The 22,693-nt window shown below is 47.9% G+C and overlaps 1 protein-coding gene across 4 annotated transcripts in view; it reads right to left on the minus strand.

The window, feature by feature from the left end:
* Hip1 (huntingtin interacting protein 1) overlaps nucleotides 1-22,693 on the minus strand; it is a 130,032-nt gene that overhangs the window by 26,588 nt on the left and 80,751 nt on the right. For all 4 annotated transcript variants that reach the window (XM_076923174.1, XM_076923177.1, XM_076923176.1 and 1 more), the window contains exons 3-12: nucleotides 20,239-20,381; nucleotides 19,120-19,176; nucleotides 16,560-16,640; nucleotides 14,437-14,513; nucleotides 13,706-13,767; nucleotides 10,512-10,652; nucleotides 6,847-6,904; nucleotides 1,743-1,818; nucleotides 1,517-1,657; nucleotides 276-373 (exon numbers count right to left, since the gene is read on the minus strand). In XM_076923174.1, coding sequence (XP_076779289.1) covers nucleotides 276-373; nucleotides 1,517-1,657; nucleotides 1,743-1,818; nucleotides 6,847-6,904; nucleotides 10,512-10,652; nucleotides 13,706-13,767; nucleotides 14,437-14,513; nucleotides 16,560-16,640; nucleotides 19,120-19,176; nucleotides 20,239-20,381 — 934 coding nt within the window. The remainder of the gene's footprint in view (nucleotides 1-275; nucleotides 374-1,516; nucleotides 1,658-1,742; nucleotides 1,819-6,846; nucleotides 6,905-10,511; nucleotides 10,653-13,705; nucleotides 13,768-14,436; nucleotides 14,514-16,559; nucleotides 16,641-19,119; nucleotides 19,177-20,238; nucleotides 20,382-22,693) is intronic.

Genomic DNA, 22,693 nt, shown 5'->3' on the forward strand with positions numbered 1-22,693 from the left:
CACACCTACACACAGGCACACACATGTACTTACATATACAAACACATATGTACTTACACACATAAAACACAGATATACTCACATAAACAAACATGTACTTTCACATACACAAATACAAATAAGAACATATGTACACACACATACACACACACACACACACACACACACACACACACACAGAACACACACAGAATCCCTTCCTCTTGGGGGTAGCCGTCACAGACAGACCACAGCTTCATTTCTCAACTGTGTACTTCCACCCAGCATGGACTCACTTCTCGTCCTTGTTCACGCCATTTTGATTGTTGAAATTGAAGGGGTCACTGCTCCACGAGCTGCCGAAGATGTCATCAAACTTGTTGTCAGACAAGTTCTGTAGTGATCGGTGGGGTGGGGGAGGGGGAAGCACAAGTCAGAGACCCAGAAAATTCTATGGGCAAGGGAGAGGTTCATCCAGTTTATTACTTTAGTTTATACTACATAGTTTAGTTTACACTACATAGCTTTGGCTGGCCTGGAACTTGCTATACAGACCAAAATGGCCTCACACTCATAGAAATATCTGCTTGCTTCTGTCTCACGATTACTGGAATTAAACTGTATGCTGCCTTGCTTGGCTCGCTTCTTCCTGTTTTTTCTTTCTTTGTAATTAAATAAAACATTTTAAAAGATTTATTTATTTTTATATGTCCGACTGTTTTGTCTGCATGTGTGTATGTGTATGTGTCTGGTGTTCACAGAGGTCAGAAGAGGGTGTGGCTCTCCTAGGACCGGAGTTAAAGATGGTTGTGAAGCCAGGTGGTGGCTGCGCACACCTTTAATCCCAGCACTTGAGAGGCAGAAGCAGGCAGATCTGTGTGAGTTTGAGGTTAGCCTGGTCTACAGAGCAAGTTTCAGGATAGCCAGGGCTACACAGAGAAACCCTTCTCAAAAAACAAAAAAAGCAAACAAACAGGAAAAAAAAAAAAAAGATGTTTGTGAGCCATTTTTTAGACGCTGGGAATCAAACCCAGGTCCCCCCCAAGAGCAACAAATGCACTTAACGGCTGAGCCATCTCTCTAGCCCTTTGTATTTTTGAGACAGGGTCTCACGATGTGCTTGTTATGTGGTTGAAGCTGACCTTGAACCCCTCTTCTCCTGCTCCCACCTCCCACATTGTGATTAGCAGCTTGCATGACTACACTTAGTACCAAGAATCTCTGCTTTTTTTCATTTGACCGAGACCTAGCTAAGATCATGCCAGGAGCCCAAATGCAGGGGGCTCAGTCTAAGCTCCTACTTGGTTATGAGAAAGAGGAATCCAGCTAAGCACTATGGCGTGCACACATAGCTGCACCCGTCTTAGAGGCAGAGGCAGGAGGATTTCCAGAGCCTGGGAGTTTGAGACCAGCATGGGCAACACAGTGAGACACCATTTCCAAACAATAGGGTTGAGCAGACCTGATGTAAGCAGATACACCTAAGCAAGAAGCCCGCCCTGTCCTTTTGTCTGTTCTGGAAGGGCCAAGTTCCTACCTGCTGGGAGGCGTCCATGTCCATGAGGTCATCCTTCTCCAGGACAGGCTCACTGTCTGGAGATGACACCTCGGCCGGGATCACCACCACAGGACTGATGTGCTCTGACAGGGCCGAAGCTCGTAGGAAGTTGGGTGGATTCTGGAGAATCGAGGTGAGACAGACCTTTAAAGGATGCTCAGTGCTCAGGCCCCGGGGCCATGCAGAGCCCAGCGAGCACACTCACCTCAGGCAGCTGGGGGATCTGAATCAGGCGCTTGAAGTACTGCAGGTTGCTGGAGCGCTGAAACAGATCTTTCAACCTGGGAGTGCAAAGGGATTCGGGGAATGCTAAATGTGGCTGGTTATACCTCCTCAGCATCCATCCCCACCCTCTGTCACCTTAAAGGCACAAACTGTTGGCAGTTTACCCTCCCTAACGGTAGCCCTAACGGCAGAATTCAATTATGATACTACAGAGGCAGGAGAATGGCTCAGTGGGGAAAGGCACTTTTGTCGTTTCATGGAGCAAGTCTGGTGACTTGAGTTTGGTTCCTGGAACCCACATACAGTGGAAAAACAGAATCAGCTCCATGAAGTTGCCCTCTGCCCTCTACGTGCACACTCCCATGGCACACACATCCATCTCTCTCTCTCTCTCCACACTGCCCACATACATAAATGAAAATGAAATCTCAAAAATGATGTAAGAGATTGAGGTGTTTTAAGCTTGTTTGTTTTGTTTTTCAAAACAAGGTTTCCTTGTATAGACAGAACTGCCTGTCCTAGAATTTGCTCTGTAGACCAGACTGACCTTGAACTCAGAGATCCGCCTACCTCTGCCTCCTGAGTACTGAGGATTAGCGGCTTGTGCCACCATGCTTGGCACCAATTGCAGACTTTTACAGTGAACTCTCAGTCACCAGTGGTGAGAAAATAGTAATTAATGCTACAGACCCCCGTCGAAGACTGGACAGTCTCAGAGATGGCCAATCTTAACAAAAACTAGATGGGATTTGGAATCACCATGGAGATGGTCTTCTGGGTGTGGCTATGAGAGTGTTTCCACAGAGGTTTAACTGAGGTAGGAAGAACCCCTTTCCCTATGAATTTGGGTAGCACCATCCCTCTGGGCTGAATAAGGACAAAATAGCCCCTCGAGAGGACTCAGAGAGGTAAAGGCATTTGCTGCCAAGGCTGAAGACCTGAGTGCAGTCTCTGGAGCCCACAGGGTAGAGAGAACTGACTCCCTCAAGTTGTTCTCTGGTCTACACATACATGTGCCCTACGAAATCAATACACGTGTGCATGTGTGTAGGGAGAGAAACTGAGGCAGCAGCAGCTTCCTGTCTGTGGTTGCAGTGTGATCAGCTGGCCCAAGCTCCTGCTGTCATGCCTTCCCCATTGTGATGGACTGTGACCTCCTCAAACTGTGAGCCATAGTAAACCCCTGCTGACAACACTCAATCCTCAAACTCGTCTTCTCATGGCTGTGGAATACACAACGCCATTGACAGATTTCTCTACTGAGGAAGAGTCAATTTAGAGGAAGATGAAAGGGAAGTAACTTTTCTCCAAAGTTATGAGGTAGCGAGCTACAGGAATAAGGAGGGAAGCTTACTGACTAAAGTAGATCCCTCTCTCGATTCTGAACTATTCATCACCAGGTTAGAACAGAAACTTCAGGAGGGAGAGACAAGTGGACTTCTGAGTTTGAGGCCAGCCTGGTCTACAGAGTGAGTTCTAGGACAGGCAGGGTTACACAGAGAAAATCCGGTCTTGAAAAACCAAAACCAAAACCAAAGCCAAAACCAAAACCAAAACCAAAAAAAAAAAAAAAAAAAAAAAAAAAGAAAGAAAAGAAAAGAAAAAAAGAAATGGCACTATTAGAGGTGTGGCCTTGTTAGAGTGGGTGTGGCCTTTTGGGGATGGGTGTGGCCTTGTTGGAGTGGGTGTGTCACTAGGAGTAGAGCTTTGAGCTTTTAGAAGTTCATACTAGGCCTAGTGACTCACTCTCTCTTCCTACTGCCTGGGGATCCAGATGCAGAACTCAGCTCCTTATATAACTCCATGTCTGCTTGCATGCCGCCATACTTCCCACCACGATGCTAACGGATCAAGCCTCTGAAACTGTAAGCCAGCCCCAGTTAAATGTTGCCTTGCTCATGGTGTCTCTTCATAGCAATAGAACCCTAACTAAAACACACCATTACTTCCACACCAGGATGGGCTACATCCTCAACTTCCCTTAGTCTGCTTTGCCATGTGTTTTATTACAGCAACTGGAAAAGTAACATTTTATCTATTGTATTCTATTCATTCTATTTTATCTATTCTATTCATTCCATCCCATAGTTCTCTGTTCTCCTTTGCCTTCCACTCTTCTCTATTGTATCCTATTTCTTTCTTTACTCTAACCCATCCTGTTCCCCTTCAGTATCCCAGGCTATTCCACAGGGCCACAGGTTGGCACCTAGGGCTTCACACATGGTAGACAAGCACTGTGCAATTGAGCCAAATGCCGAGCCCCAGAACGGACTTCCCTCCTTGTTAAGCTCTAATCAGAGTAAAAACATTATAGGCCAAGAAAGCCCACACACAGGAGGAGCTGAAGCTCCAGCAGACTTTGGTTGCAGTGTGGAACTTTGTTTGCCCATCAACTAGCCCCTCCCCAGGGTCTCACCATGGCCCGTCAGACCCCAAGTCTAAACTGTCCCTATACAGATTTCCCTGAACTCCAGGACAGCGAGGTCTCCCAGAACATTCGCCTCTGCGTGGAAGAGAAAGTGAAGCAGCTGCTCACAGGAGACGTTTCCATAAGCTGGGGGTGGGTGGGGTGGGGATGAGGAAGGAAATAAAATGAGCTGAACACACATCCCGGGTCTCTGGGTTGGCGCCAACAGTAATAGACGTTAGTGCTTTTGCAAGCTACTGGAATTTCACATTCCAGGAAAGCAGCCCCAGGGCCTGTCTCCCAGGATTTAGTAAGTCATTCATCATAGGACATGCACCAGGCTTCCCCAGTGGAACGAGGAAACTAAGGGCTTAGTTCAACCCTGTGTTTGGAGTTCAGCCCTGTGTTTGTTCTTTGACTTCTCCCGAGGGAATGAATAAGCGAAGCACCAGCCAGGGATTTAGAAGCCATGGTCAAGGATGAAGACGTTAACAGGGAAAACAACCTAAGTCAACATGGCTGCCTCACAAACAATTCACAAAAGTAAAGAAATACAAAGGGTCAATCAACTATGAAGATTAGTTTGAACTGACAACTTGACACAGTCTAGAATCATCTGGAAAGAGTCTCATTGTGGGACCGCCTATATGAAGTTGACTGTAGGGGACTGTCTTGATTTGTCTTATTTGATGTGGAAATGACCTAACCCATTGTGGGCAGCACCATTCCCTAGCTTGGGGCCTTGGAGTAGATAAAGCTAGCTGAGCAACAAGCATGCATGCGTCCATTCTTTCTCTGTTTGTGGATGTGATGTGTCTAGAAGCCACAAGTTCCTACCCTGACTTCCCTGAAATAACAGACTTTAACGTGGAAGTCTATATCAAATAAGCCCTTTTGCCTTTAAGTTGCCTTAAGTCAGGGTATTTTATCAAAATAGACATGAAACTAAGACACCAATGTATACACATATACATATATGTCTACATATATACATACGGCTCAATAATCTTCTTTAGCTACCAAGAAAATGCAAATTAAAACCACACTGAGACATTTTTCTCTCAAGAAAACAAATGTGGGAGTGAGAATATAGGTTAAGAGGGATCCTAACACACTACGGGCAGGACGGTAAAGTGGTCTAGCCACAACACAACTCAAAGGTTCTCAAAAGACTAGAAATACCATATGGTCTGTCAGTAACGCACCTTGGTATATGCCTGAAGGAATGTTAACTCAACATCCAGAAAAGAGATACCTGCCCACCCATGGACACCGTGGGGCCATTTACAACCAAGATATGGAAAGCATTTTTATGTCCGTTGATAGATGAATGGATCGAAAGAATGTGGTCTATGTACAGGATGGGGGTTTCATTCAGCCACAAAGGTGAAGAAATTTTAGGGCTGGCAAGATGGTTCAGTGGGTAAAGACATTTGTCACCAAGCTTAAGGCCTGCATTAGATCCTTGGGTCTCACATGGTAGGAGAGAACTGACTCCTGAAAACCCTTCTCTGACCTTCAGACATGCTCCATGGATTCATGTGCGCACACCAGAGCAGTCAAGTATTTACACGGTTTCTCTACTACACGGGCTCTAGACTTCACTATATGCATGTATAGAACGTCTAAGCAGAAGGGGATATGTGGCCGGGAGGAGCCAAAGGGGAGGGGGAAGGAAGAAAAAAACACCAAGAGCTCTGGGGAGTAAGGGTGAGGTGGGGGTGTGATCTGCATTGCTCACTAGAATTAAAATTACATAAGAGACACACCCCCGCCATGTCTGTGGGGTGTGTCCACAGAGATTGTGTCGGCTTGGCTTTGGGTTTTTTGAGACAGGGTCTCTCTGCTTAAGCTTGGCTCTCTTGGAACTCACTATGTAGACCAGGCTGATAAACCCACAGAGATCTGGAATCCTGGGACTAAAGGCACCACTACCACCTGCAGGTTCTCCACAGAGGTTTAACTGAAGAGGGAAGGCCCACCCTGAGTGTGGACATTTGTATGTGTCCCAGTTGGGTTTTACTGCTGTGAGCAGACACCATGACCAAGGCAACTCTAATAAGGACAACATTTAATTGATGCTGGCTTACAGGATCAGAGGTTCAGTCCATTATCATCAAGGCAGGAGCATGGCAGCATCCAGGCAGGCATGGTGCAGGAGGAGCTGAGAGTTCTACATCTTCATCTGAAGGCTGCTAGCAGAATACTGGTTTCCAGATAACTAAGATGAGGGTCTTAAAGCCCACGCCCACAGTGACACACCTTCTAATAGTGCCATTCCCTAGGCCAAACATATGTCTGCATGTGTTTATATTTGTGTGTGTTGTGTGCATGAGTATTGTAATGATGACCACAAGTACGTAGATGTGACTCACGTGCAGAGGTGATAAGTCAATGCCAGACGTCTTCCTCTCTATCACTTTCCACTTGATTTGAAGTCAGGGTCTGTCACTGAGCTTAGAACTCGACGCTCTGCTAGTATGACTGGCTACTGAGCTCAGGGTTCCCACTGGCTCTGTCTCCCATGTTACAAATGCGCTCAGTCACACCTGGCTTTTCCTGTGCGATCTAGGAATCTGAACTCAGGACCTCACGACGCTTGGGCTGCAGGCTACAGGCCCTGGCCCCAGATGATACTTATTGCTTGGATTTCCTTCCATTCCCTAGGGCCACTTACTTTGTGAACTGCTCCATGAAGCGGTCTCGGTGGCCCTGCAGGGTGTCAGCTGGAAGACCTGGAGGAAAAACGGTAGCAACATGTAAGTTCATGGGGGGTGGAGATGGGGCAGGCAAACCCCACCAGAGCCAAAGGAGGGGCCAGCCTTCCCAGGCTGGCACGCCTAGCTGAGATGCACCTAAGTTTGGTAACTATGGAAGCCCCACAGCTTCTGCATTCTTCCATTTCACTGCTCTGGGCCTGGCGGATGGAGCCTGCATCCCTGGGGAAGGCGTGGCTTCATCAACTGCAGGACTGATGAGAACAAGTGGGAGAGGGATTCTCTTTCAGGGGTGGGGTGCATCCTAGGCTATAGGGCGTGGCTAATTCTGTCACACTGCAGAAGCACTGGTCCTCAGGGATAATCCCTGACTAAAGAGTTGCTTCTGTGAGATCCCTTCATGTAGCAGACCATGAGAGGCTATGTATTTGAACTATGCATCAAAACTCAGTTTTCATCTTATTTAATTTTGAGAGCAGGTCTTGCTGTATAGCTTGGGCTGGCTTTGGAACTCACGAGCCCCCTGTTTCATTCTCCTATGTGCTGGGATTACAGGCAACAGACTACACACCTGACTTGATTTCATTTAACAATTTAAATCCCCCTGCCCCTTTCCCCCAGTTTCCTCCCCTTCTTTTATCTCTCTAACACATGAGTCTAGTATGTTACCCAGGCTAGCCCTAAACTCCTGGACATGAGCATCTCTGGTACCCAGAGCAGCAAACCCTGCCACCATGCTGTGCTTTTTCTTCATTTATTAGAGACACAGTCTCACACCGTAGCCCTGATTGTCCTGGAACTTACTATGTAGCCCAGGCTGGCCCGGAACTTCTGACTATCCTCTTGTTTCTGCCTCTGATTACAAATAAATGCCAACAAGCTTTGTTTTCAATTGTTTTTGAAAGAGGGATATAATCACAAATTATATGTATAAATTCTCATTTTTGAAGGTAATGAATGTGTCAAAGTGACCAGGTGGAGCACGCCTTTAATCCCAATGCTCAGGGGACAGAGGCAGACAGATCTTGATAGTTGGAGGCCAGTTTAGTCTACAAAGGGAGTCCCAGATAGCCAGGGCTCTGTTACAGAGAAACCCTGTCTGGGGGTGGGGGATGGGGCGGGAGGAGTGAGGACCTTGAGTCAGGCAGATACAGAGCTGAAGGTCAGCCAGGACGACATAGAGACCTTATTTCAAAAACAAGCCAAAAAGATACAATTAAACTCAGGATAGAAATTGCACTTAATTCCAAAACCCTAACCTGTTATACTATGAGAACAATACAGTAAAAGCTGAATTGAGGAAGCATCCATTAAAAAAAAAAATTTAACTGGAACTCAAACCTGTGAAGCTCATCAAAAACAAAGGAAGTCTGACAAGCTGTTACAGCGACAATGCGCCTAAGAAGAAGCAGTGACTAAGTGTTATGGGATCCCATCTTAGAAAAAGGAAACTGGGTAAGAATTATGAATAACAAAGTGAAGTACTAACTTTAGCTGAAAATATGTTATAAAGTGTCAGAGGCATAGCTCAGGGGTAAATCATGGGCCTAGAATCCCCCAGGGAGGGGCTGGGGGCGTGGCTCAGTGGTAGAGCCCCTGCCTAGAATCCCCCTGGGAGGGACTGGGGGCGTGGCTCAGTGGTAGAGCCCCTGCCTAGAATCCCCCTGGGAGGGACTGGGGGCGTGGCTCAACAGTGAAGTGCTTGCCTAGTATATGTTCCTTTACAGCACACAGAAGAGTATTAATATAGGCTCATAAACTGAGGATCATCATACACTAAGAACAGAAGATTGGGCTTGATGGCTTATGCCTATAATCCCACTGTCTGGGAGCAGAGCAGATAGGAGGGTTAGGAACTAAAGATTATCCTGGGCTACATTTTGAGTTCAAGGCCAACCTGGTATACACAAAACGCTCTCAAACAAAACAAAACAAAACAAAACAAAAATACCTAAGTAAGCCAGGCAGTGGTGGCACACGCCTTTAATCCCAGCACTTGGAAGGCAGAGACAGGCGGATTTCTGAGTTGGAGGCCAGCCTGGTCTACAGAGTGAGTTCTAGGACAGCCAGTGATACACAGAGAAACCCTGTCTTGAAAAAAAACAAACAAAACCCAAAAACATAAGTAAAAATAAGTTCACCTATACTTGGTATTAATTTTTATTTAATTATTTTTAAATTTATTTTTGTGCATGAGTGCTTAACCTTCATGTATGTTTGTGTACAAAGTGGATGAAATACTCTCAGGAGTCCAAAGAGAATGTTGGATCTACTGGAACTATAGTTACATATGGTTCTGAGCCACCTTGTGGATGTTGAAAATCAAACCTGGAACCTTTGAAAAAGCAGTCAGGGTTATTAACTGCTGAGCCTGCTCTCCAGCCCCTATCTATTTATATCTCAAGGGCTGAGATTACAGGTGTGGGCCATATGCCCTGGTTATGGGTTCCTGAGGGTAGAGGGGCGGGACTGCAGGTCTCCATACCAGCCAGCGAGGAAAGCCCTCTGCCAACAGTGCTTACTCCCTGCCTGTAATTGATGAGTTTCTAAGCAACCACTCTCCTTCCCGTGGGATTTGGTCCACCCTCTCTGCTTCCTGTAGGCATACCCTAGGGCACCAAACCCTTCTAATACTGGAAGAGCAAACTGCATGCACCCTCGAGGGAAATGTCCCCAGATTAATCTGAGACTCATTCTCTTATCAAGTTTCAAATAACCAGGTGTGGCTGGGGAGTGGTTCTAGGTAGAGGCAGAGATTGAACTCAGGGCATTATGTGTGCTAGATAAGATTGTGGCAACTAAGTCACACCCCAGCCCCTCACTGGGGGATTCTAGGCAGGGGCTCTACCACTGAGCCACGGCCCCCAGCCCCTCACTGGGGGATTCTAGGCAAGGGTTCTACCACTGAGTCACGCCCCCAGCCCCTCACTGGGGGATTCTAGGCAGGGGCTCTACCACTGAGCCACGCCCCCAGACCCTCACTGGGGGATTCTAGGCAGGGCTCTACCACTGAGCCACGGCCCCCAGCCCCTCACTGGGGGATTCTAGGCAAGGGTTCTACCACTGAGTCACGCCCCCAGCCCCTCCCTGGGGGATTCTAGGCATGTGCTCTACCACTGAGACACGCCCCCAGCCCCTCACTGGGGGAGTCTACCAAATGCTGTACCATAAACCTCAGTTAGGGACTTCCCAGCAAGTTTTCTACCACTGAGCTCCACTAGCCCTGCAGCTGTTTTGCTTTCTATTTCTCTATAAAGTTCCATGTGTTATAACGGACTGGGTTGGTAGATGGTTTGGAGGTCACTGTATTAGCTCCTGTAGGCGTGTTGTCCTTTATGTGGGTCTAAGAATACATCATATCCTGGTGAATGGTGGAGCTGGAGGTGGAGGTAGACAGAGAGAACCATCCTAAGACACAGACTGCAAGGACAGGATCTGGACTGGGTAATCTAAAGCTTGGGTTGCTCCCTTCCGTTCTGAGATGACTGGGAGCCGAAGGCCCTTTGGACTGGAGCAAAAGGCCAAGGGTACGTACGGAGTGCACTGCCTGCAGACCTCTGGGAGCTTGCAGAGGCTGTGACCCTGTGCCTAGCCTGACAGAGGTGGCTGAGACTGTCATACTCACAGGAGTGGAGTTTGAAGAGAAGCTTGACAGTGTAGTCATAGAGGTGACTGCAGTCCAGGATGACCTGAATGAGTGGTGCGAGGCGGCACTGGCCAGCTGTGGTGACGGACACTGAACGTGACATGTCCAAGGAGTTGAACACTGCGGAGGAAGATGGGGAGGAAGACCACAGTGAGGTAGGAAGCTCCGCAGTAGGGCAGAAGCAGGGGCATGATACACCCCCAGACTTAATGTGCCTGCCAGCACTTGGGAGGCAGAGGCCACTGGAGCTCTGAGTTCAAGTTCACCCTAGTCTACAGAGAGAGTTCAAGACAGCCAGGGCTACACAGAGAAAACAAACAAACAAACAAAAGACTGTCCACAGGCTGTCAGAAACATTTAACATATTTCCATTTTTTCCCTGCCTCTACCTCCTCAGCGCTGGGAGAAGCATGCAACACCATGCATGGTTTACATAGGATTTCAACCTTGGACTTCATGCATGCTAGGCACACACTCTACCAATTGTGCCACAGACTTTTCCTCAGTGTCTTACTCCTGGCATCTACCCACACTACCTTACTCTACACTCAGATGGTGGATGAGCTGGCTGTAGGCTGTCATCTCACTCCCTGGCCAAGGCTGGCTGTCTTTCCTGCACTAGCTGCCCAATGAGCCTGGAGACTAAATGTAGCAGCAATGCAAGCCCTCCCTGTTGCTCAGCGCGTGCGTAGCTTACTAGGGGCTATGAGTAAGCACAGAGCCCTGGGGTTGTTTCACCTTGTCAGGTGGCAGAGATGGAGAGACAGAGAGGGAAAAAAGAACCATCCACACTGAACCACCCTAATTAAAAGGCAGCCTTTCTTGACACAAATTAAAAGCAGCTGTCATTATAATGCAGGCATCAGTGTCCACCAGCTTCCTCAGGCTCTTATCTGACAAGAAGTCAGAGCTATCTCCATCTACTTCCGAGAATACCCTTTGACCCCCAGCCCCAGCTACAGCAGCATGGCTGTAGATACATTTCTCAGCCTGGCTGGACCTTGGGATGCTCTCCCATGATGCACCATGGGTATGATAGCCCATGTCTCACAAGGTCTGATGAAACCAGTGAGCAGTTCAAGGCTACCTGAGCCAGGATTTTCAGCTTTGCCTTTGTGGGTAAACTGTGTGTGCGCGTGTGTGTGTGTGTGTGTGTGTGTGTGTGTGTGTAGTATGCAGGTGTGTAGGTGGTAGTGGGGTCATATGGAGGCCAGAGATCAACCCCTGGTATCCTCAGTTGCTTCCACTCTTCGTTTTCTTTTCTTTTTTCTTTTAAAGACAGGGTTTAAGGCTGGAGAGAGCTCAGTAGTTCCAAATGCACACTGCTCTTTCAGATGACCCTAGTTCCCAGTACCCATACAAGGCAGAGTAGTTTACAACGTATTTAGCTCCAGGGGATCTAATGCCCTCTTTTGGCCTCAGCAAGTAACAGCACTCATGTGTATGTACCCCCCCAGACACACACGCATATATAATTTAAAAATCTAGCTAGGCAGTGATGGCACCTTGTTGGGAGCTGACTTAAGCAGAAAGCGGCTAGATCAACTTTGCAGCCATCTGGAACCATATACCCTGATGAAAGACTTGGTTTTCAAAAGCCTATAACAGCTGAAGCACACTCTGATAAATATATTGTTTATCCCACATAGCTTGTTTTGCTGTTTAGTGACCTCAGCTGTATGGTGCACGTGGTAAAGTGTTTTCACCTGTGTTCTCCTGCTTGCGTATATAAATATCTCAGAATTCCCTTCAAAGGAGAGACTCAATAAAAGAGAGACTTGAGGAGAGACTTGAGGGAGACTTGAGAAAATAGAAGAGAGACTGAATCACACCCTGTCTTGTCTCCATTCTTCGCGTCGCCTGCCCCAAGAGCCACACTCTCTCTTGACCAGAGCACTTAGCCCCAAAGCGTTGAGGCCAAAGTGTTGAGGCAAAATGTGGGCCTCAACAGCACCTTTAATCCTGGTACTCAGGAGGCAGAAGCAGGTAAATCTCTGTGAGTTCAAAGCCAGTCTGATTTATAGAGCTAGTTCCAGAACAGTCAAGAGCTACATAGTGAAACCCTGTCTCGAGAAAAGAAATCAGAACAAATCTAAGTAAGGGGTGGCAGAGAAGGAATGGACATTGGTGTCTCTTACTGGCCTGGAGTTCACCAGGTTGGCTAAGCAGGCTGGGCAGCAAGACATAGATTTCCCCACCTCTGCAGTTTTTGGATAGGGTTTATAAATCCTGCTTTTGTTCCGAGGCAGTCTTTGACACATTGTGTTTGTCCCAATACAACTAGGAGTTTAGGATGTCCCTGATCTTCTAATCCCGAGTGTTGGAATTACAGCTATGCTCACCATATCCAGTCTTATACACATTTCCAGGGCTGTGTGTGCAGCAGGCAAGCACTCTACAAGCTGAGCTATATCCCCAGCTCAAGACCGACCTTCCTTCTTAGCAGAAAGCGTGCCTTGGTAGGAGACCAGCTCCAATCACACATAGGACCTGCTGGGACTATAGCCACCATCCATGGCTGTCAAAAAGGACAAAGTAGCCTCTGGGAGCTTGATGGCCAGGACTTCTGGAGGGAAGCCCCTGGGTGGGGGAGGGGAGGGCAGAGTGGCAGGTCTTCCTATCTGATATGAAATAACCTACTTTTTTTTTTGGTTTTTCAAGACAGAGTTTCTCTGTGTAGCCTTGGCTGACCTCGAACTCAGAAATCCACCTGCCTCTGCCTCCCAAGTGCTGAGATTAAAGGCGTGCGCCACCACCGCCCGGCCCCGAAATAACTTTCTCTAATAATGGTCTTGAGCAGCCTGGCGCATGCGCCTTTAGTCTTAGCAAGCTGGAGCCAGAGGTGGGCGGATCTAAAAAAAAGTCCAGGAGCCTCTACCTCTGCCTACAAGGAGAGAGCAAAGGCTGGTGTGACAGGCCTGCTTCGATGCTCTCTGCTGAGCTGCGTGACAAATAGGGCTTAGCCAGATGGATGTGGAGGTGCAAGCCTATACTCCCGATGCTCCGATGGCTGGGCATGGAGGACGCTGGGAGATCACGGCCAGCCTGCGCTACAGAGATTTTGTCCAGAACAAAAACAAAAAAGACCAACAGCAAAGGGGCTGGACCAGTTGGACCATGCAGGAGATTGATTCCCATGATAGCCTGGCTTGGCTAAGAGGGAAGAGACTTACCAGTCTGGAAGAGGTTTAGTTCGCACTCCAGGTAATCAAACATCTCCACTGTGAGCTGAAAACTAACATAAGAAGAAACAGAAATTAAAGTCTATAGGCCTGACTCTCCCTCAACGCTCAAACCCAAAGCTGGGGATGGAATCCATGACCTTGTATATGCTAAGGATGTATGATACAAATAAGCTACGCCCCACCCCCCAGTCCCTCACTGGGGGATTCTAGGCAGGGGCTCTACCACTGAGCCACGCCCCCAGCCCCTCACTGGGGGATTCTAGGCAGGGGCTCTACCACTGAGCCACACCCCCCAGCCACCAAAACCAGGTTTTATACCACCCCCATGTTCTGTCTGGCTTCCCTACGCTGAGGGTTCCCACGTGCACACAGGTGTCTTCATATGCACACACCCCAGCCTCCTCCTAAGCATACAGTGTGAACATTATTTAAAGACTAAACCTCTCAATGTTCCACGGGGAAAAAGAGAGATGACAGTGCTTCGTTTTAGGTTAGAAAGTGGAGGCTAAGACAGGGAAGCCATGGTGAAATCCGTCGGGGCAGGATTCCAGATGGATTTAACACTAGCGATAACCCTGAAGACAAGTTACCCGGGGGACTTATCCCTCACCCCAGCCTCTATTTCCTTCCGTCAGACTCTCTCACCATCACCACACCAGGGTTAAAATCATAAACGCTTACTTCCCTACTGGGCCTGGAGCAGAAAGAGGACCACTTACAAGTTGTTAACGTCACTTTCTCCGGCTTCATCCAGTTGCCGATCGCTCATCTGGAGGTTGCCCGGGAACCTGGGATTCTGTGAGGAATTTGAATGAAGGAAGACAGAATGAAGCACAGAGGGCAGAGGACGCAGCTCAGAGGGTGGAGTGTTGTTGGAGATATAGTGGTTCCCTCGCAAGCACAAAGACCTGGGTTCAATTCCTGGTACCTCAGGAGAAAGAAAAAACGCACCGATACAGCCCAAAGAGACCAGGGTGGACACAAGCTGTCTTTAGCATGTAGCAGCAGGCCCAATGTCAACTACACCCTTTTGAGGAAGTCAGGAGCAGTCTGTACGACCTCAGGAACACAAACAGAAAGAACACAAACTATGGAATATCCATCATCAGAGCTCAAGGTTCCTCCCTTGGAGTCGAAGGCTCCTCTCTTGCAGCATGAGCCCCAGAACAGTCCAAGCATGTTCTGAGAATGTTCCCCGCCAATCATCTGGAATCCCTGGGCAGCTCACACTCACTTGTCTCCTGTCTCTTCTGATACCCAGTCAATCTCCTCAGCCTTGGCAGTTTACCAGAGCTGCTCTTGTGAGTTCATGGGAGCCCATAAGATACGGGCCCATGTATTCAAGTTGTTTGTTTGTTTATTTTTTGTTTTTGTTTTGAGGCAGGCTCCCATGTAGCCCAGGTTTAATTGAAACATATTATGTAACTAAGAACAACGTTGATATTTTTGATCCTCCTGTTTCCATGGCCTAAGTGCTGGGGTGACGGGTATGCACACTATACTAGGTTTATGCAGTGCTGGGCTTCATGCAGGCTATGCAAACACTCTGATCATTTAGCTACACCTCCTCCTGGAGTCACGTAATCCTCCTGCCTCAGCCGCTGAACACCACCACAGGACAAGGGAACAGATCATAATGAGACAGGTGGCCATTGCATCAAAAAGCTTCTAAATTCCAGAGTGACACTTTGACACGGAGCTAGAGGCCGAGACTCCATTTATTTTTGCGTTATCATTCTTTTGAGGGGAGGGGGTTCGAGACAGGGTTTCTCTGTGCAGCCTGAGTTGTCCTGGAACTTGCTCTATAGACTGGGCTGGCCTCGAACTCACAGAGCTCCGCCTGCCTCTGCCTCCCAAGTGATGGGGCTAAAGGTATGCACCACCACTGTCTGGTTCTAAACAATTTTTTTAAAGGTTTATTTTTATTTATGTGTATGAGTGTTTTGCTTGCACGTATGAATTTATACCGGGTATATGCTTGGTACCCACACAGTGTAGAAAGAGCCATGGGCCCCCTAGAACACTGCAATGACAGATGACTGCTACAGTGTGGGCGCTGGAAACTGAACCCTACTCCTCCTTTAAAAGTAGCCTGTGTTTTTAATCTCTGAGCTATCTTCCCTGCCCCGAGAGAACTGACTCTCATATAATGTCCCTGGCCCTACCACCACCAATTAACAAACAAACAAACAAACAGACAGACAAACAAACCAACCAACAAGCCAAGAGGGATTTTGGTGGCTCAGCAGTTAACAGCACTTGCTGCTCTTTCACAGAAGGCAGGCCTGTTTATACCTGTTCTTCCAGAGGATCTGCTGCCCTCTTCTGGCCTCCTTGGGCACTGCATGCACATGGTGCACATACATATACGGCAGAACACACACAAACTATATATATACAAACTATACAAACTATATATATATATATATATATATATATATATATATATATTGATATCTATATATCTAGATAAAGATGATAGACAGATAGATAGATAGGTAGGTAGATAGAAAGATAGATAGAAGATAGATAGATGTTTCCAATTTTCCACACGGAACAACTCCCACTAGATGTTGGTCGTTTTCCTAGTTGTGACATGAGGAACAGAACAACCCATGAGTACAGGTTGAAAGGCTGGTCACATCCTGGGCTCCTTCACACCACTATTCTACCAGCTGATTTCCCCTCACATAGTCGGGCCCTAACATTCCCACTCCCTCAGGTCCCAGGCTGTTCCCCAAAGTGATCATAAAGGCCAAGGAGGGGCTGGAGGGGAGGCTGGGCTTGCAGGAGCAGTGGGGTGAGGGAGTGGAGCCATGGAGAATGGCAGACAGATGCTCACTTTGGTGTGGTATTCCATCCTTGTTCTCAGCAGTTTGAGGTAGACGCTGCACAGCTGTCCATACCCGTCGCTCAGGTGGCCCTTGGGGGAGAAGAGAGGAAGCTGTGTCAGTATTGAGGCAGGGCTGCCTCTTAAATCTTCTTCTCGGGCCAGCTGATTGCTTAGTGGATGAGGGCTTCCGTTTCCAGGTACAACAACCTTAGTTTAATCCCTGGGACCCGCCTGGTGGAAGGAGAGGACTGACTACCACAGACAAGGTATCCTCTGACTTATCACTTGTGTGCCCGTGCCCCACCCACCCCAACACACATAATAGATGTTATTTTAAAAGATGAGGCAGAAAAAGGACCCAGAGGGTAAAGCTGTTTTCCACCATGCCTGACAACCTCAGGGTCCCAGGCAGTGGAGGAGAAACACAAACTGCAGCAGCCATGCTTGGTAGCGTGCATGTATCCTCCTCTCCACACACATGTACGCACACATACATGCACAGACGCACACACGCTCACACATGCACACACACACATACACATGCAACCTAAAAAAAAAAAAAAAATCAAAATTTAAAGGGTGTTCACTTCCAGCCAGCACTCTAATACGGAGAGGAGCCTAGAGAGCAATCAATTTCAATTTCCTCCACTCAGTTCTGTGATAAAAAAACAAGTAAATTTCACTGCTGGGAAGGAGACCCAACTGACACTCCCAGGAGGACCTCCCCAGAATTCATAAACATCCAGCAGAGCATTTAATTGAGAGCGATCTCTATGGAGGCGAGCACAGGTTCTCTCTGGAGGAACCTGTCTTCCTTACTGACTTCAAAGAATTGCGTTCCCAGCAAGGAACCCAAAAGCACAAAAGGAAAATGTACAGAATTAACTAAACTTCACCAGAAATGCCAGATGGCCAAACAGAGCTCCAAGGATGGATAAAGGCATTATAAAAAGCAATGTATGGCATGGGTATCGTTAATATAGCCATAAAAAATTTGCAAGGCATAAAGAAGGGCTGGAGACATGGCTCAGCAGTCAAGAGTACACGCTGCTGACCTGAGTTCAGTTCCCAGCTCACAACTGCCAGCAACTCCAGCTCCGAGGGCTCTCGCGCCCTCTTCTGGCCTATGTCAGTACCCCCACACACAGACAAATAAAGATTAAAAAAAAATTTTTTAAGGATATTTTAAAGGAATCCAGGTGTAGCCTTGTACATGTGTGATGCCAACACTGGAGAAGCTGGGGCAGGAGGCTCTGTAATGGGAGCCAGCCTAAGTTACAAACTGAGACCCAATCGATCCATAAAAGAAAAGACCAACAGGATAAAAGAAGAAAAACGGGGCTGGAGGGGGGCTTAGCTGGTGAAGTGCTTGCCAGGGACCTGAGTTTTCAGCACTTATGGGGAATGGCTGCAATCCCAGCGCCTCAGCAGACACAGGAGGCTTAACCTAATCTGTGAGCCACAGGTCCAAGGAGGTCCTGTCTTAAAGACCAAGGTGGAAGGCTTGGCATGGTATGCTGGCCTGCCTCACATCCCAGCACTTGGGAAGCAAGAGGTGGGACAATCTCAGTGAACTTAAGGCCAGCCTGGTCTACATGCTGAATTCCAGGACAGTCAGGACTACACAGAAAGACCAAATTTGAGGCCAGCCTGATCTACATGGTGAATTCCCAGACAGTCAGCACTACATAGAGACCCCGTCTCAAAAAAACTGAAAAACAGACAAGAACGACAACCCACCAAGATGAAAAGCTCCTGAGGAACAGTACCTGTGGCTGACAGCTGGCCGTCACATTCAATGCACACACTCAAACCCTTACCACCCTCTCCCCCACTGCATGCCGATAACCCAAGTGTTTAGGAGGCTAAAGCAGGAAAAGTCCAAGTTCTAGGCTAGCCTGGGCTAACTTTGGAGCCCTCCAACAAACAAATAATAAATCTTTGTTTTTTTTTTTAACCTTTTATTATTATGTATATAGGTGCTTTGTGTATGTAGACCTGTGCCCTGCACATGTGCATGTCTGAGGAGGCCAGAGGAAGTCATTGGGTCCTTGGAGTTAGAGGTGATAGCGACCACCCTGTGGGTGCTGGGGATTAAACTCGGGGCCTCTGGAAGAGCAGCACTGCAATGTGTTGTGATCACAAAGGGCACAGGCACAATGGCTAGACTCTGTGAGGGAATCCTAACTCCATGATATGGAACTCTGTGGCTCTGAGAACCCAGAGCTTTCCTGTAGCTTCCGGGACTTCCCTAAGACTCATGGAAAAAAATAATTAAGAGACGGGTTGGGATGTGGTTCAGTGGGCTTGCCTCTCCCCTGGCCCCATACATTGACCTTAGCTATGCACACATGCAATCCCAGCACAGAGGAAGGGGAGACTGGAAGATCATGAGTGCTAGGTCAACCTTGGCTGCATGGTGAGCCATGCCCAGGCCAGGTTCCAGGAGATGCTGTCTCAGTCAAACCAAGAGGCAGGAGATAACCTGCTACATCCTTGTGCTCTGTGTCTGGCACTGGCGGTGTCTGGGGCGGAGAAGTGGGGGTCCCCGGTACATCTGCATACTCACCCACATTCTACTCATGTCGCTTAATTCATTTTTATATCGCAGAGAGTCTTTCAGCACCTAGAAAGGAAGAAGAGCCATGAGGGGAGACGGGGTGGCCGGAGGGTCGCCTACCTGGGGCTCAGGTGGGGAAGAGACCCATCAGAAGAGATGCACCCACCTCCTATGGGAAATCTGAGGTGAGGGTGGGCAGCAGGCAGCAGCCTCTTTTTTATAGTGTGTGTGTGTGTGTGTGTGTGTGTATACATGTGCACGCACGTGCCAGACCACACGTGTGGAGATTAGTGGACAATATTCAGAAATCAGTTTTCTCCTTCTATCTCGGTTCCAGAGATTATTGTGCTGGGTTGACAATTACTTTTCATAGGGACCATGAGGGATGAGAGGCGGTGGGTGGCACATCTGTATTCTATACTGTAATGCACTTGCTTCATATTGTAATCAGAACACACACATTACTGGCTCAGCAGACACGGTTTGCTTTGAGTGCCCACCTTGAGCCCAGGGGCCTCTGGGACAGGTTATTATGGGTAGACACTACCTTGGCTCAGTATTTTAAGAAGCATTGGAGCCCAGAGATCCACCAAACGAGAGAAGATTGCAAGGGATGATAATAAGAGAGGCACAAATATCGGGAGTGGGGTTTTATGATCAGAAATATGGCTCATCACCTGGCCAATGGGGCAAGCCTGAATCCTGAAATGATTGACAAGACTTTGTCTCCGCCCTCATCCCTATCGAATCTGTTGGTTTAAGATTAGCCAGAAGACACGCCAATTGCTAGCTCTCTGAGTAAAACAGAGACCCATTCCGGGGATTGGAGAGATGGCTCAGCAGTTAAGGGTGTTTTGCAGCTCTGGAAGAGAACCTGAGTTTCTTTCCCGGGGGCTCACAACATCCTGTAATTCCCGTCCCAAGGGATCTGAAGCCCCCTTTTGGCCTCGTCAGGCAACTAGACACATGTGGCATACACATACACGCACATACAAATAAAAATATATCTTTTAAAGCTTTGATTCCCGTCTCTGCTCGCGGGCATCTGTACCGGGCAGCAGGGACAGACCTCAGGTGTCACAGTTCCCACGAGTGCCACTGACCTCCCCTGACACCCCAGGGACTCACGTTTGGATGCCCATCTCGAAGAAGTTTGTGGAACACGTGGCAGAACTTCCAACACAGCATGGCGTTGCTGGAGAGAGGAAGTCGGTTGACCACAGACCAAAAGGTCTGCGCCCCTTTCTCATGGTGGGTGCCCAGAATACATGGTGGGAGGAGTCAAGGAAGACAAGGGCTTGGTGGGTGGAGCTAGGTAAGGGGGAGGCGGGGCACTGCTCACAGCTAAGACCCCACAGTTCTACAGTGTTTGCCTGGCAGCTTGGAGGCTGAGAGTATAAATACCTCGTTCCCAATTTTATAACAGATTCTCCTGAAAAGAAATTCTTTTTAATTTAATTAAAAATTTAATTTTAAATTTACTTATGTATTATGATGATGATGGTGTGTGTGGCTGTGTGTGCGCGCCCATGTATATGTGCGGGCACTCATACGCCCGGGTACATTTGTGGAAGTCAGAAGGCAATTTGTTGACAGTCAGTTCCCCGTGGGGACTCCAGGATTGAATTCAGGTCATCAGGCTTGAAGCAAGCTCCTTTACATTTACGGGGCCATCTTACTGGCTCCATCACCTGCCTTTTTGTGACAGGGTCAACATTTAAGTAGCCCAAGTTAACCTAGAACTTAGTATGTAACTTCTAATCCTTTTATTTTTATCTTGACCTCCAGACTTCTGGGATGACAGGTATGCAGGCCCACATCTTGTTTATACAATGCTTGGGCTGGACCCGAGAGCTCTGTGCATGTTAGGCAAGCAGTCTACCATCTGGGCCATTCCCCCAACCCTTTGCCCGATTTTGGCCCAGGCTGGCCTCCAACTCATGGCAATCACCCTGCTTCCTCCTGGTGGCTGAGATTAAAGGCATGTGTCACCTGTAATCTAAACATGTGGCCCTGGACCAGGGTTGGTCTTGGCTTATATAGGATGGGACTCATTCTTGGGACCAATGCCAACATTTTAACAAGTGTTTCCTCTTTCACTTTTTTTTTTTTTTTTTTTTTTTTTTTTTTTTGGAGACAGGGTTTCTCTGTGTGTCCTACAACTCACTCTGTAGACCAGGCTGGCCTCAAACTCACAGAGATCCTCCTGCTTCTGTCTCCTGAGTGCTGGGATTAAAGCCGTGTGCCCACCACACCTGGATCCTCTTTAATTTTTGTTTTGCCTAGAATCACTGTTCACGTCTGTGCCATGCCCGTGTGGGCGTCAGGGAGCTGCAGCACACCTGTGGATACTGGAGAACAACCTTGAGGGGTCTTCTGACACTGTGGGTTTTGCCAACCAGACTCAAGGGTGTCAGGCTTGACTAGCAAGGTGCCTGCCTTTACCTGCTGATCCAGGCAGCTCAGAAGGCTTTCTTATACATTATTAAAGTGAGGTTAGAAGCTGGGCATGGTGACATACACCCATAAATCCCAGTGAGATCTTGAGGCAGGAGAATCCCAATTTGGGGGCCAACCTGGCAGACACAATGAAGCCCTGTCTCAAAACCACGTTGAAACCCATCAATAAAGAATAAGAGATGGCTCACTGAGGGAGGCGGGGCACTGCTCACGCTGTCAAGAACTCTGATTCAGTTCCCAGCACATCTCTGTCCCTAACTCCAGTTCCAGAGGATCTGATGCCCTCTTCTGGCCACCATGTGTACTGCAAGCATGCATAGACAGGCTTACCCAGATGCGTAATAAATAAGATAAAAATAAATAAGCAAATAAAAAATGTAAGTGTAGCTGGGCAGTGGTGGCGCACGCCTTTATTCCCAGCACTTGGGAGGCAGAGGCAGGCGGATTTCTGAGTTCGGGGCCAGCCTGGTCTACAGAGTAAGTTCCCGGACAGCCAGGGCTACACAGAGAAACCCTGTCTCCAAAAATCAATCAATCAATCAATCAATAATGTAAGTGTAGCTCAGTTGGTGAAGAACTTGCCTCATACACATGAAGCCCCGGTTCTCATCTCAACGCTGCATAAAGACTGAGTGCTGTGGCACACGCCTGTAATCCCAGCATTCCAGAAGTCAGGAGTTCAAGGTTACTCTCAGCTACACAGTGACTCTGAGGCCAGTCTGGTTTCTATGAGACCCTGTCTCAAAATAAATGTAACTAACTAAATAACTTGAAAAGGCCTGAGCTGGGGGCTGGAGAGGTGGCTCAGTGGTTAAAAGCACTGACTGACTGCTCTTCCAGAGGTCCTGAGTGCAATTCACCACATGGTGGCTCACAACCATCTGTAATGGGATCTGATGCCCTCTTCTGGCATGCAGGTGTACATGCAGATAGAATACTTATATACATAAAATAAATAAATAAATCTTAAAGAAGAAAAGATGGCTTGCTGCCCTCCTAGGACCCTAGGACACTGCCAGGCGGGGGTGTCTGAGACTAGAGCTCTCTGAGTCTGTAGCTATACCAAAGTGGCTTCCATCCGCACGCTTCTGTCCCTGGCAAGAGCTACTCTTCCTGTTGCTGA

Source organism: Arvicanthis niloticus, chromosome 24 (assembly GCF_011762505.2).
Source record: "Arvicanthis niloticus isolate mArvNil1 chromosome 24, mArvNil1.pat.X, whole genome shotgun sequence".
NCBI lineage: Eukaryota > Metazoa > Chordata > Mammalia > Rodentia > Muridae > Arvicanthis > Arvicanthis niloticus.